Here is a 15003-nt window from a genome sequence, read left to right as displayed (position 1 = left end):
CATACACCATGCAAACCACACACACACATTATCGTTTTGTGTTTTTATGTTCGTTTTTATTTCTATTCTTTTGAAGATTTTTATTTAAAATCAGTTTAGTTGCAATTAGTTTTCAGATCCACTTTACTAGTTTTTATTTAGTTTAAGTTTTATAAAAACGTTTCTAAGAACACACTGGAAGGGAGTCAGCCCGTTGGAGTGTGGCAATGAATTCTGGGCGTATTCAGCCTAAGGGAGGAATCAGGCACCAGCCCCCTGCTGGTCCTGGCAGTGGCACCTCAGGAACCTCCCCAGCTCCTGATTCATCCTCTCCACCTGCCTATTAGACTGAGGCTGGTACCTGGAAGTGAGGCTGACTGTGACCCTTAGCTTCTCCATGAAAGCCTTCCATACACTTGATGTGAATTTGGGGCCACGGTCGGGCCACAGTGCCGGAAGACCTGCTGGAACAGTGCCTCAGCGACCTGGAGAGCGGTAGGAGACCAGAGAGAGGCATGATGAAATGACATGATTTAGAGAATCTGTCCACTATCACCAATATGGAGGTAAAACCATTAGAAGAGGGGAGATCAGTGACAAAGTCAATGGACAGATGATACCCGGAAATCTGAGGCACGGGAAGGAGTTTCCCTGCTCGAGCGTTCCGGGGGGATTTGGATTGGGCACATATGGAGCAGGAGTTGACATAACAAGTGACGTCCTGCGCCAAGGTGGGCCACCAGTACTTTCCAGAGCTGGACTGAATGGTGTGGGTGATACCTGGATGTCTAGCAACGACAGCTGTGTGTGCCCAGGTCAATAGCCGATCCCTTATCCCCGTGGGAACGTAGGTGCGCTCAGGACGACAGGTGGCAGGTGTGGGTTCCCTCTCCAGGGCCTGGTGAATGTTCACATCTAGGTCCCAGAGCATGGGGGCTACAACTCAAGAGGGTAGGATTATGGATGCACTCAAGACAGGAACCTCTCCCGAATCGTAGACAGGGCATCAGCTTTGATGTTTTTTAACCTGGGCGATATGCCAGCGTGAAATCGAATCTGGTGAAGAAAAGGGCCCACCTGGCTTGGCGTGGGTTCAGTATGTACTCCAGGTTCCGATGGTCGGCGAGGATGAGAAATGGGGCTTGGGCGCCTTCCAGACAGTGTCTCCACTCCTCTAATGCCAACTTCATCTCCAGGTGCTTCCGATCGCCAACATCATAGTTCCCTTTCTGCTGGAGACAGCTTTTTTGAATAATATACACATGGATTATCTTGACGTTGGGACAGGACAGCCCCCACACCTACTTCTGAAGTGTCCACCTCCACCACAAAGGGCAGCGAAGGATCTGGATGTTTAAGCAACGGGGCGGAGGTGAAATGAGCCTTCAGTAGGCGGAAGGCTTCATCAGCTGCAGAATTCCATCCCAACTTCTGGGGACCACCCTTGAAGTGAGAAGAGAGGTGATCGAGCTAAAGTTCTTAATGAATCGGCGGTAAAAGTTGGCAAATCCCAAAAACCATTTGAACCCTTTTATGGTGGTTGGGACTGGCCATGACCTGACAGCATCCACCTTCCTCTCATTCATCATGACTCCTGCGGGCCAATATGGTAACGCAAAAAGGAGACCTCCTCCTGATGGAATTTGCACTTCTCCGCCTTAATGTAGAGATGGTTGGCCAGGAGGCATTTCAGGACTACTCGGACGCAAGCAATGTGCTCCTCCAAGGTAGGCGAGTAGACCAGGATGTCGTCGATATACACGACCACCTGGCGTCCAAGCATGTCCCGGAACACCTCGTTGACGAATGCCTGGAACACTGACGGAGCACTGGCTAATCCAAAAGGCATCACCAAGTACTCATAGTGACCGGACATCGTCCTGAAGGCAATCTTCCATTCATCCCCCTCCCGGATGTGGATCAAATTGTATGCACTCCGCAGGTCCACCTTGGTGACAAAACGGGCCCCGCAGAGCTGTTCAATCACGGCCGGCACCAAGGGCAGAGGGTAGCGGTACTTCGTGGTGATGGAATTCAGATTTCTGTAATCGATGCATGGGCGCAATCCTCCGTCCTTCTTGGCCATGAAGAAGAAGCCTGCGTGCGAATGAAACCCTGCTGGAGAGCCTCCTGGATGTACTCCTCCATAGCCTTGGTTTCGGCCACTGACAGGAGATAGATGCAGAGCCTGTAAGCAGGTCGATGGCACAGTCCCAGGAGCGATGAGGAGGGAGACAGGTGGTGCGGGTCTTGGAAAAAACCTCCCGAAGATCTTGGTATACCTCAGGGATGTTGGGCTGAAGGGCAACCACAGGACTCTCAACCAATGTGGAACCACAGGGAAAAGGTAAGTAGGTCTTCCGGCATTCGGGTGCCCAGTCAGTGATTTTCATCCTCGGCCATGAAATGGTGGGGTTATGACATTGAAGCCATAGGAGGATGATCTTGTGTACGGTTGCACTGATGATGAAGAAGGGAAGGCTTTCTTGATATCTGGATTCCACGGTGAGGGTGAGTGGTGCTGTGATGTGTGTGGTTGTCCTGGATCCCAGTGGTTGACTATCCAGTGCTTGAACCGGACAAGGAGAGGAGAGGAGAGCGGGTATGAGGTAATGTTAAGGGAGGAAGCGAGGGCCTGGTTGATAAAATTCCCCACGGCACCGGAGTCCACTAGAGCTCTAGAAACAAAACATGAAGGACAGCCAACCAGTGAAATCGTCCTAGGGTTGATCATGTGGTTGTCCCTCTGCTCCTGTGGACCCCCGTTTAGAACAAATCAGACACTGTTGAATCTGGTGCCCATCCTGTCCACAATAAGGACAGAGCCCCAGCTGTCTAGGATGGTGTCGCTCAGCCGCGGAGAGACGTGGACCCCAGCTCCATGGGTTCAGGCTCTGACTCAGAATGATCAACGGAGGAGGGAGAGAGGCGACGGGGGTATGGCGCTCCTGAAGAAGGTTATCCAGACAGGTGGCCATCGCGATGAGGGCATCCAAGGATATGTTGTCATCTCGGCACGTCAACTGCATCTGGACCTCTTCGCGCAGGCCTCTTCTGAATAGGGTGCGGAGCGCCATTCTCTCAACTAACTTCATGAGGTAGTCACCTGGAATGCATTTCAATTTAAAGGTGTGCCTAGTTAAAAGTTAATTTGTGGAATTTCTTTCAGTCAACCTACCAGGGTATTTACAAACAGCACAGGAATGAAATCATCAACATGTATTGATCACACCTTTACTAATGCTGCATACATTTGCTTTAAAGCAGTATCGAAATCCATAGGATGTAGTGATCACAATATAGCAGCCATATCTAGGAAAACCAAAGTTCCAAAGGCTGGGCCTAAGATAGTGTATAAGCGGTCAAAGTATAAGTTTTGTAGTGATTCATATGTTTGTATTTCTATTTATTATAGATCCCCATTATACTCTTCCTGGGGTCCGGCAAAATTAAGGCAGTTATACAATTTTACAAACATTACAATACATGATTACAGAATTCACAAGACACTAAGTGTGTACCCTCAGGCCCATACTCCACAACCACATATCTACAACACAATATCCATTTGTACGTGTGTGTATAGTGCATATGTTATCATGTGTATGCATGTGTCTGTGCCTATGTTTGTGTTGCTTCACAGTCCCCGCTGTTCGATAAGGTGTATTTTTACCTGATTTTTAAATCTGATTCGGAACATCAGTTACCTGATGTGGAATAGAGTTCCATGTAGTCATGGCTCTATGTAGTACTATGCACCTCCCATAGTCTGCTCTGGACTTGGGGACTGTGAAGAGACCTCTGGTGGCATGTCTTGTGGGATATACATGGGTGTCCGATCTGTGTGTTAGTATTTTAAACAGACAGCTCGATACACCTCTTACAAAAACAAATAATGATGAAGTCAATCTCTCTTTCACTTTGAGCCATGAGAGATTGACATGCATTTCATTAATGTTAGCTCTCCATGTACTTTTAAGGGCCAGCCGTGCTGCCCTGTTCTGAGCCAGCTGCAATTTTCCTAAGTCCCTCTTTGTGGCACTTGACCACACTACTGAACAGTAGTCTAGGTGCAAGAAAACCAGGGCCTGTAGGACCTGCCTTGTTGATAGTGTTGTTAACCTGTTGGGGCTAGGGGCAGTATTTGCACGGCCGGATAAAAAACATACCCGATTTAAACTGGTTACTACTCTTGCCCAGAAATGAGAATATGCATATTATTAGCAGATTTGGATAGAAAACACTCTGAAGTTTCTAAAACTGTTTGAATGGTGTCTGTGAGTATAACATAACTCATATGGCAGGCAAAAACCTGAGAAAAATCCAACCAGGAAGTGGAAAGTCTGAGAATTGTAGTTCTTCTTTTGATTCTCTATCGAAACTACAGTTTCTGTAGGGTCACGTTGCACATCCTAAGGCTTCCATTGGCTGTCAACAGCCTTCAGAAAGTGGTTTGAGCATTCTCCTGTCACTGGGCAGAGTATAGGAGCTCAGTTACTGAGTGGACTGCCTGGCAACAAAGGGATTGGATATGCTCGATCCCGCGAGTGCGCCGTTCCTTCTTTTCCTTGTTGAATGAATATGCTATTGTCCGGTTGGAATATTATCGCAATTTTACGTTAAAAATACCATAAAGATTGATTTTAAACAGCGTTTGACATCTTTCTTAGTACGGTAATGGAACATTTTGACTTTTCGTCTCTGGTTCCGCACTCGCGCTTTATGCCTTTAAATAAGTGATCTGTACGCACGTACAAAACGAAGGTATTTGTACATAAATATGGATTATTTCGAACAAAAACAACATTTCTTGTGGAAGTAGCAGTCCTGGGAGTGCATTCTGACGAAGATCAGCAAAGGTAAGACAATATTTCTAATACTAATTCTGAGTTTAGGTTGCCCCGAACGGTTGTCTGTGTAGCTTGCTGTGATGGTGAGCTATGTACTCAGAATATTGAAAAATGTGCTTTCTCCGTAAAGCTATTTTAAAATCTGACACAGCTGTTGCATCCAGGAGTAGTCTATCTATAATTCTTTAAATAATTGTTATATATTTTGTCAACGTTTATGATGAGTATTTTTGTAAATTGATGTGCACATTCACCGGATGTTTTGGTGGGATTACATTTTCTGAACATCACGTGCCATTGTAAAATGCTGTTTTTGGATATAAATATGAACTTTATCGAACATACATGTATTGTGTAACATAATGTCCTAGGAGTGTCATCTGATGACGATTGTCAAAGGTTAGTGCTTCATTTAGCTGTGTTTTGGGTTTTATTGACACATGTCCTTGCTTGGAAAATGGCTGTGTTATAATTTTTGTCTATGTACTCTCCTAACATAATTTAATGTTTTGCTTTCGCTGTAAAGCCTTTTTGAAATTGGACAATGTGGTTACATTAAGGAGAAGTGTATCTTTAAAATGGTGTAAAATAGTTGTATGTTTGAGAAAGTTGAATTATGACATTTTGTTGTTTTGAATTTGCCACCCTGATATTTCACTGGCTGTGTCCCGCAGGTGGGACGCTAGCGTCCCACGTAGCCCATAGAAGTTAACTGCTAGGCCACCTGCCGCCAGGCTAAGGCCTCAACCCTAGGACATAACCCTAACCTTAATCCAATTGATTAACCTTGCGTCCCACCTAGTCAACAGCCAGCGGAATCGCGTGCCGCGAAATACAAATACCTCATAAATACCTCATAAACTTCAATTTCTTAAACATATGACTATTTTACACCATTTTAAAGACAAGACTCTCCTTAATCTAACCACACTGTCCGCTTTCAAAAAGGCAAAACATTAGATTATGTCAGGAGAGTACCCTGCCAAAAATAATCACACAGCCATTTTCAAAGCATGTCACAAAAACCAAAACCACAGCTAAATGCAGCACTAACCTTTGATGATCTTCATCAGATGACACTCCTAGGACATTATGTTATACAATACATGCATGTATTGTTCAATCAAGTTCATATTTATATCAAAAACCAGCTTTTTACATTAGCATGTGATGTTCAGAACTAGCATACCCACCGCAAACCTCCGGTGAATTTACTTAATTACTCACGATTAACGTTCACAAAATACATAACAATTATTTTAAGAATTATAGATACAGAACTCCTTTATGCAATCACGGTGTCAGATTTTAAAATAGCTTTTCAGCGAAAGCACATTTTGCAATATTCTGAGTAGATAGCCCGGCCATCACGGCTAGCTAATTTGACACCCACCAAGTTTGGCCCTCACCAAACTCAGATTTACTATAAGAAAAATTGGATTACCTTTGCTGTTCTTCGTCAGAATGCACTCCCAGGACTTCTACTTCAACAACAAATGTTGTTTTGGTTCGAAATAATCCATAGTTATATTGAAATAGCTCCGTTTTGTTCATGCGTTCAGGTAACTATCCGAAGGGTGACGCGCGAGCGCATTTCGTGACAAAAAATTTCAAAATATTTCATTACCGTACTTCGAAGCATGTCAAACGCTGTTTAAAATCAATTTTTATGCGATTTTTCTCGTAAAATAACGATAATATTCCAACCGGGTGACGTTGTATTTGTTCAAAGAGCGAAAGAAAAACATGGAGAATTCACATGAACGCTCATCTCCAGTGTCACTGTTCTCAGCCGGACCACTCACAAAAACTCCTGCTGTTTTTCGCCCTGAGACAGGAGAGACGTCATTCCACTTTCTGGCGCCTTTTTTGAGAGCCAATGGAAGCCTTAGAAAATGTCACGTTACAGCAGAGATGCTGTATTTTTGATAGAGATGCCAATGAAGGACAACAAATTGTCAGACAGGGCGCTTCCTATATGGAATCTTCTCAGGTTTTGGCCTGCCATATGAGTTCTTTTATACTCACAGACACCATTCAAACAGTTTTATAAACTTTAGAGTGTTTTCTATCCAAATCTACTAATTATATTCTGGGCAAGAGTAGTAACCAGATTAAATCGGGTACGTTTTTTATCCGGCCGTGCAAATACTGCCCCCCAGCCCCAACAGGTTAAGGCAGAACTCACTTGAAGCCTAACCTAGAGTTAATGGGCTTTTGAGTGACATGGCAGAAGGGTTGAGCTATGATGTGGTGATGCTAGGTTTAGCATTGAGCTGGGAGTGGACATGAATTTAGGATTAAGGCCTCAACTCTAGACAATTCATGAATTTGCCCCTCCCCCGACTACATGGCAGAAAGGTAGGCTGAACTAAAATTAGTGTGCTTTTGAGTGACATTAGCCAAATTCACGCATGGGATCGTTCAACAGACCCTCCCGATGAATGCAAGCCTACATCTGACCATGTGAAATGAACTATTCCTACAGAGAACTGGGCTTTTTTCCATAGAAAAGCAATACCTACAGCCCTCACATAACTACGTATGACGCCCCCGTTGACTGCTATTGAGCTGGCTAACCGTCCTTGCAAACAATGTATCATGACCTTATAGGGATGCCTTGTGTTGAGGTTCAGTTTCCTTTGGAAAAAGGAAGTGTGTTAATTCATCCTCAACATGGTCCTTCATTCTCTCCCTGCAGTTACACAAAAACACTATCTTCCATCCTCTGCAGAACAGTCAATTCTTAACATAAGGTTTTGAAACTCAGGGCATCGTTAAAGTGTCCCCATGATGCCGTCCACTGAATTTCAACTTCCTGCGATTCATTTGGGGTCATAGGGCGGTTCAAAGGGTTAAAAAATCTGAATCTTTCCAAATGTTATATATTTGTGACTGGGGAACCCGGCATATTACATTTTAAGTCAATCGACCCAAAAGCTTTTTTGACCTCTTACAGTTCTAGAAACTAAAAAGAACCTTGTTATGAATATTTATTTTTATTTTTTGTAATATGTTTATTATTTTCCAATAGAAAAAAAGACAGAGACACAAACATTGACATTCATTGTACTGTTGAATGGGATGGCAAATTTAGAGGACAAAACAAAACTTAACTCACACATACCATTGTAAAAAAATAAAATCCTATTAGGTGGTACATATTATAAGAAGACAGCATATAGTCATTACAAGCAGTGTAGTTAAACCAAAAATAAATATTGAGTGAAGTACAGTGAAGGGGGAATAGAACATTTATCCAGTATCGGCTGCCATATTTTGTAAAACATTGGACTTCTATTGGTGGTATTGTATAGAAACCTTTCCATGTTCATTACATTCCCTAAATCCCATAACCACATTTCAAAAGTAGTAACAGTCTCCAATTTCCAAAATTGCAGTATGAGCATTTTGGCTAATAGAGTACAAAGAGAGCCAGCCTTCCCTTCCTGGTTATTCCCATCAACAGTACCAAACAGAGTGATCAATGGGTCTGGAGCTATAACTCTAACAAAGGCTTTAGAGTAATAAAAAAAGAGAACCCAGTAAACATGTAACTTTGGATATGTTCAAAATAAGTGGGTCAAAGTCGCCTCCTCCTGCTTGCACGTCTCACACAGTGGTGAGGTGTCTGGGAATATTTTATGCGGTTTCACTTTTGAGTAATGTAACCTGTGTATTACCTTAAACTGAACAACGTTGTGTCTGGCATTCACTGAACTGTGGCTTATATTCCTGAGAGCTTCTACCCAGTCCTCATCTGAGATTTATGATTCAAGTTCCTGCTCCCAAGGCGTTTTAGTAGTATATGCGGATACCTCTATGTGGTCATAGTCTATCATCGTCTAGAGACCGACCCTTTTGAATGTGGTTTGACAAGGATAAGGCTATCTAATGTAGGATTATTTGGCTTAATGCCATACTGTGGGATGTGTCCTTAAAACCTCTTCGGGCTAGGGGGCGGTATTTTCACGTCCGCATGAAAAGCGTGCCCAAAGTAAACTGCCTGCTACTTAGGCCCAGCTCGGATATGCATATAATTGGTAGATTTGGATAGAAAACACTCTAAAGTTTCTAAAACTGTTAAAATTATGTCTGTGAGTATAACAGAACTTATTTGGCAGGCGAAACCCCGAGGACAAACCATCCTGGAATTCTTTTTTTTTAGGTGGCTGTGTTTTCAATGTGTTTTCTATGTGAATCTAGATTTCTGAGGCATCTGGTTGCAGTTCATATGGCTTCCACTAGATGTCAATAGTCTTTAGAAATTGGTTGATGTTTTTCCTTTGAGAAATGAAGAAGTAGCCTTGTTATTTTCATGTGTCACTCCAGGTGCACACGACCTGGAACGTGCTTCACTTTGTTTTCGACCGGTATTGAGCAGTGTTTCCCATCTTAAATTTTATCGATTATTTATGTTTTAAAATATCTAAAGGTGGATTAGGAAAGTTGTTTGAAATGTTTGGACAAAGTTTACAGGTAACTTATTAGATATTTTGTAGTCATGTTGGGCGAGTTGGCACCGGTATTTTTCTGAATCAAACGCACCAAATAAATGGACATTTTGGAGATATAACGACGGAATTAATCGAACAAAAGGACCATTTGTGATGTTTATGGGAAATATTGGAGTGCCAACAGAAGAAGCTCTTCAAAGGTAAGGCATGAATTCTATCGTTATTTCTGAGTTTTTTGTCACACCTGGCGGGTTGAATTATGATTGTCATGTGTTTGTTTGATGGGGTGCTGTCCTCAGATAATCGCATGGTTTGCTTTCGCCGTAAAGCCTTTTTGAAATCAGACACGGTGGCTAGGTTAACAAGAAGTTTAGCTTTAATTTGGTGTATTGCACTGGTGAATGTATGAAAGTTAAATATTTCTAATAATTTTAAAAAAAATTTGCGCTCTGCAATTTCACCGGATGTTGTCGAAACGTTCCGCTAGCGGAACCCTTAGCCATAACAGGTTTTAAGAAACTATGTTGCTGGCATGTTAAACTTACCCTGTAACTTGAAATGAAGCGCTAAATGACCATCAATGTATGTTATTGATTGTTGTGAGCCCCATCTCCCTCCACTGTGAAAACACGAAATCATCCAATGCAGGGTGGAAAGCATGATTCAGGCATGTGGGTATGTTAAGAAAATACCTAATCAGTTTCCACTCGGGCTCCCGAGTGGCGCAGCGGTCTAAAGGCACTGCATCTCAGTGAGTCCTCTTCATAACAAAGCTCTTAGTTTCTAGAACTGCAAGACCAAAAATAGTTTGTGTAGATTGACTTCAAATTTCATATGCCGGGTCCCCCGGTCAGAAATATGTACTATTTGGGAATATTCAACCGTTTTAGTCCTGCGAAACCGCCCCTATGACCCCCAATTAAATCACTTCCTGTAATTAGACAGACAGACAGGCAGACAGACACAGACAGACACACTACAGACCCTGGTTCGATTCCAGGCTGTATCACAACCGGCTGTGATTGGGAGTCCCATAGGGCGGCACACAATTGCCCCAACGTCATCCGGGTTAGGGTAGGCCATCATTATAAATAAGAATTTGTTCTTAACTGACTTGCCTCGTTAAATAAAAGATAAATATGAATTTGTTTCAAAATTGAGCAGAGCTCAACAAAACACGTCAATTCCATAGCACACTCTCTAGCACCCCCCTGTTACGAATTGATATAAAATGTGTCTGTCTGCCCAACTTCCTGCATGTGTCTGTCTGTCTAATTGCAGGAAGTGACTTAATTGGGGTCATAGGACTTCACAAACAATTTTTGGTCTTGCAGTACTAGAAACTAAGAGCTTTGTTATGAAGAGGATATTGGTCAAAACACACACACACACAGACAATGCAAGACAAACACTCCAGTCTTGCACTGACATCAAGGTCAGTTCCTCAGCGCTGACGCACATTGTTTTATAAAAAAATTGGCCTTGATGTCTCAGGCACACAGCCACACACACACATTCATCTTATTGAAACAATGTCTCATTACTTTCTCTCGCACACACACACATACAATGGCTTGACACCCCATAATTTCTCCTCCTAAAAACCTCAACAGCCTACCGATAAGCATTACCTAGGAGACCAGCCTGTAAGAAATGGGTTGTGTAAGAAGAAAAGGCGTTGAGACATGGCCAGGGACAGACCAAACTGAACAGGTTCTAATGCTAATCTAATCTCATCTAAGCTTAGTTAATTTATTGTTCTCTCTACCTGGCCCCTATTTGTTATATATTTGAGTTCTATGCCTTGTATTTCTATTTAATGGAGATTCTCCATTGAAAGAGCTTTTTAGTTCAGGACTAGGCTTAATCTGTGTCTGGGAAACCAGCCTGTCGTTTACTGTAGAATATATTTATACATTTGTGTGTGTGTGTGTGTCTAGCGGACCTGTTTGACATCCTGCTGCCTATGCTGAACATCTACCAGGAGTTTGTGAGGAACCACCAGTACAGCCTGCAAGTGCTGGCCAACTGCAAGCAGAACCGAGACTTCGATAAGCTGCTGAAGCAGTATGAGGCTAATGCTGCCTGTGAGGGCAGGATGCTGGAGACCTTCCTCACATACCCCATGTTCCAGGTAACACACACCACACACGCATGCACGCGGATCAATAGCGGTTCTAGCTTGTATGGCTCCCTGTATGGCCTTGTATGGCTCCCCACAAGCCCCCCCAAAAAACACCATTCTGCACTAACTCATTTTTATTCAGACATTTGGAACACAAATAAATAATCATAACATTTAAAACAATATTAATACAAAGACTCATATCAAAAAGTAGTAACAAAGACAAATAGAAAGAAATGTGTGGATTTGGCACTCGAGCATCAATACATTACCCATCCCCCAACACTGTCAACCAAGAGTCAAGACTAAACCAATTCACCTTGGTGTGCAGACTGGTTTTATATTAACAATTTCGCACAAACCAGAAAAAAAATCCAACAATATGTCTGTGAAACTATATATATATATATATATATACACATTATGAATGAATTGTGGTTTCTTTGGTAGCATGTTCTAGTGTGACTGATTTTACTAATTATATTAGTACTGTACAAAGTTAGAGGTGCGCTATTTGATAGATTCCCCCGCTCCTCCTACCTCTGGCTTCCAGTGGGGAGACCTACCCCCGCCCGCCTCCCCATCTCGTACTTCTGAGTGGGAGACCTTCCCAGGCAGTAGCCTGCCTAGCTCACAAACTAGAATCAGGGCGCCCACTCCGACAAGGTTAATTGACCTACAGTCTCACACAGTGACATCATTGACGTGATGTGCAAATGAGCGATAGAAAAATTGATCGTGCAAATGTGACCATTCTGATTTGTGCAACCCACACACACGCACGAAGGCACTCATACCACCACACACCATATGTTCTGTAACGTATACACTGGGAGTCGGAAAGCAAGTGCAGGTGGTGAGTTTAATAATAAATGGAACATCGAACAATATAACAAACACAAGTAGCGTATAGACATGAAACATAAACAATACTGACTGGGGAAAGAACCTAAGGGGTTGCCAGATATAGGGGAGGTAATAAGTGAGGTAATGGAGTCCAGGTGTGTCTGACGTGCAGGTGTGCGTAATGATGGATCCCAGGACTGGTGGTTAGTATACCGGCAATATCGAACGCCGGAAGGGAGGAGCGGGAGTAGACATGATTTCCACCTTCGCCGTGCGGCTCCAGCCGCAGGACGAAGCTGGCCAGAGGGACAGCCCCGAGGACGAGGAGCGTGCCGGTCCAGGCGGTGAAGGTGGAAATCACAGATGTTGTTGGGATCCAGAATGTCCTCCACCGGAACCCAACACCACTCCTCTGGGCCATACCCCTCCCAGTCCACCAGATACTGGAGCTGACCCCCACAACGTTGGGAGTCAAGTAGAGATCTGACGGCATAGGCCGGACCCCCCCCAATGTCCAGTGGGGTGTCGTGGGGGACAGCATCAGCTAGGGGACCAGGAACCACCGGCTTGAGAAGGGAGACATGAAAAGAAGGTGAGATATGGTAGTAACTGGGAAGCTGCAACCTATACGTCACCGCATTGACCCTCCGGAAAACCTTGAGCAGCCCCACAAATCAGGGGCTCAGCTTCTTGCAGGGCAGGTGGTTGAAAGCCAGACATGATCCCCAGGGTGGTACATTGTGGTGGCGGTCTGCCTGCTCTTTTTGGCCGTGGACGGCGCGCTGGAGTCTCACGTGAGCATCGGTCCACACTTCTGTGCGCCTGAACCACTCATCAACCACAGAAGCTTCAGTCTGGCCTGATTCCACGGATCCAGGGCCGGCTTAAAACCCAGAACACACTGGAAGGGGGTCAACCAAGTGGAGGAGCGACAGCGAGTTATGGGCGTACTCCGCCCATGGAAGGAATAGAGCCCACTCTCCCTGCTCGTCCTGACAATGACTCCTTGGGAACCTTCCCAGCTCCTGGTTCATCCTCTCCACCTGCCCGTTGGACTGAGGCCTATACCCAGAAGTGAGGCTGACCGTGACCCCGGGATGCTGAGGCACAGGAAAGAGTTTCCCTGCTGGAGCGTTCCGGGGGGGGGGGGGGGAATTTGGTTTGGGCACATACGGAACAGGAGTTGACGTAACAAGTGATGTCCTGCACCAAGGTGGACCACTAGTACTCCTCAGAGATGGATTAGGTAGTTTGAGAAATACCTGGATGTCCAGCGACAACAGCTGTGTGTGCCCAGGTCAGCAGCCAATGCCTTATCCCTGTGGGAATGTTGATGCGCTCGGGAGGACAGTAAAGTGGGTGCGGGCTACCTCTCCAGAGCCTGGCGAATGTCCACATCAATGTTCCAGACCACAGAAGCTACGACTTGGATGGATGGTATTATAGGTGCATTCTGGACAGGACCCTGTCCCGAATCATAGAGGTGGGATAGGGTGTCGGCCTTTGTTTTTTTTAACCTGGGCGATAGGGCAGCGTGAAGTCGAAACTTCTGAAGAAAAGGGCCCATCTTGCTTGGTGCGGATTCAGCCTCCTGGCTGTCCATATATACTCCAGGATCCGATGCTCGGTGAGGATGACGAATGGTTCCTTGGCGCCCTCCAGCTAGTGTCTCCACTCCTCTAATGCCAACTTCACCGCCAGGAGCTCTCGATCACCGACGTCGTAATGCCTCTCTGCAGGGGACAGTTTCTTACAGTAATATGGACACGGATACAATTTCTGTGGATTGCCCTGTCGTCGAGACAGAACTGCCCCCACGCCCACCTCCGAGGCATCCACCTACACCAGAAAGGAGATTGTGGGATCTGGCTATTTGAGCAATGGGGCGGCGGTGAAACGTCCCTTGAGTAGATGGAAGTTGGCTGCTGGACCCCACACAACCTACGGGGACCACCCTTGAGGTGAGAGGGGCGGCAACGGAGCTGAAGTTTCTGATGGCGGTAGAAGTTGGCAAACCCCAAAAACCATTGTCAACTCTATGGTGGTTGGGACTGGCCATGACAGCATCTACTTTCTTGTCGTCCATCCTCACTCCCAGTGGGCTGATTTGGTAGCCTAAGAAGGAGACCGCCTTATAAGGAAATTGGCACTTCTCAGCCTTGACGAACAGGTGGTTAGCCAGGAGGCGTTCCAGGACTGCTCGAACGTGAGTGATATGATCCTCCAGGGTAGCCGAGTAGACCAGGATGTCATCGATATACACGACCACCTGGCATGTCATTGAACACCTCGTTAACCTCTCTAGGGTCGGCGGATGAAATCGTCCCACCTACGTAACAGCCAGTGGAATACTGTGGCGCATTATTCAAATACCTTAGAAATGCTATTACTTCAATTTCTCAAACATCTGACTATTTTACACCATTTTAAAGACAAGACTCTCGTTAATCTAACCACACTGTCCGATTTCAAAAAGGCTTTACAACGAAAGCAAAACATTAGTCAGCAGAGTACCCAGCCAGAAATAATCAGACACCCATTTTTCAAGCTAGCATATAATGTCACATAAATCCAAACCACAGCTAAATGCAGCACTAACCTTTGATCTTCATCAGATGACACACCTAGGACATTATGTTATACAATACATGCATGTTTTGTTCAATCAAGTTCATATTTATATCAAAAACCAGCTTTTTACATTAGCATGTGACGTTCAGAACTAGCATACCCCCCGCAAACTTCC

The 15003-nt window shown here is 44.6% G+C and overlaps 1 protein-coding gene across 1 annotated transcript in view; it reads left to right on the top strand.

The window, feature by feature from the left end:
• LOC106584882 (ras-specific guanine nucleotide-releasing factor 2) overlaps nucleotides 1–15003 on the top strand; it is a gene marked incomplete at its 3' end in the record, with an annotated part of 149821 nt that overhangs the window by 86475 nt on the left and 48343 nt on the right. The window contains exon 8 of the mRNA XM_045706972.1: nucleotides 11227–11420. Within this exon, the coding sequence (XP_045562928.1) occupies nucleotides 11227–11420 (194 nt within the window). The remainder of the gene's footprint in view (nucleotides 1–11226; nucleotides 11421–15003) is intronic.

Source organism: Salmo salar, chromosome ssa24 (assembly GCF_905237065.1).
Source record: "Salmo salar chromosome ssa24, Ssal_v3.1, whole genome shotgun sequence".
Lineage (NCBI taxonomy): Eukaryota > Metazoa > Chordata > Actinopteri > Salmoniformes > Salmonidae > Salmo > Salmo salar.
The sequence above is the reverse complement of the archived record's forward strand: the minus strand, read 5'-3'. Positions and strand labels throughout refer to the sequence as shown.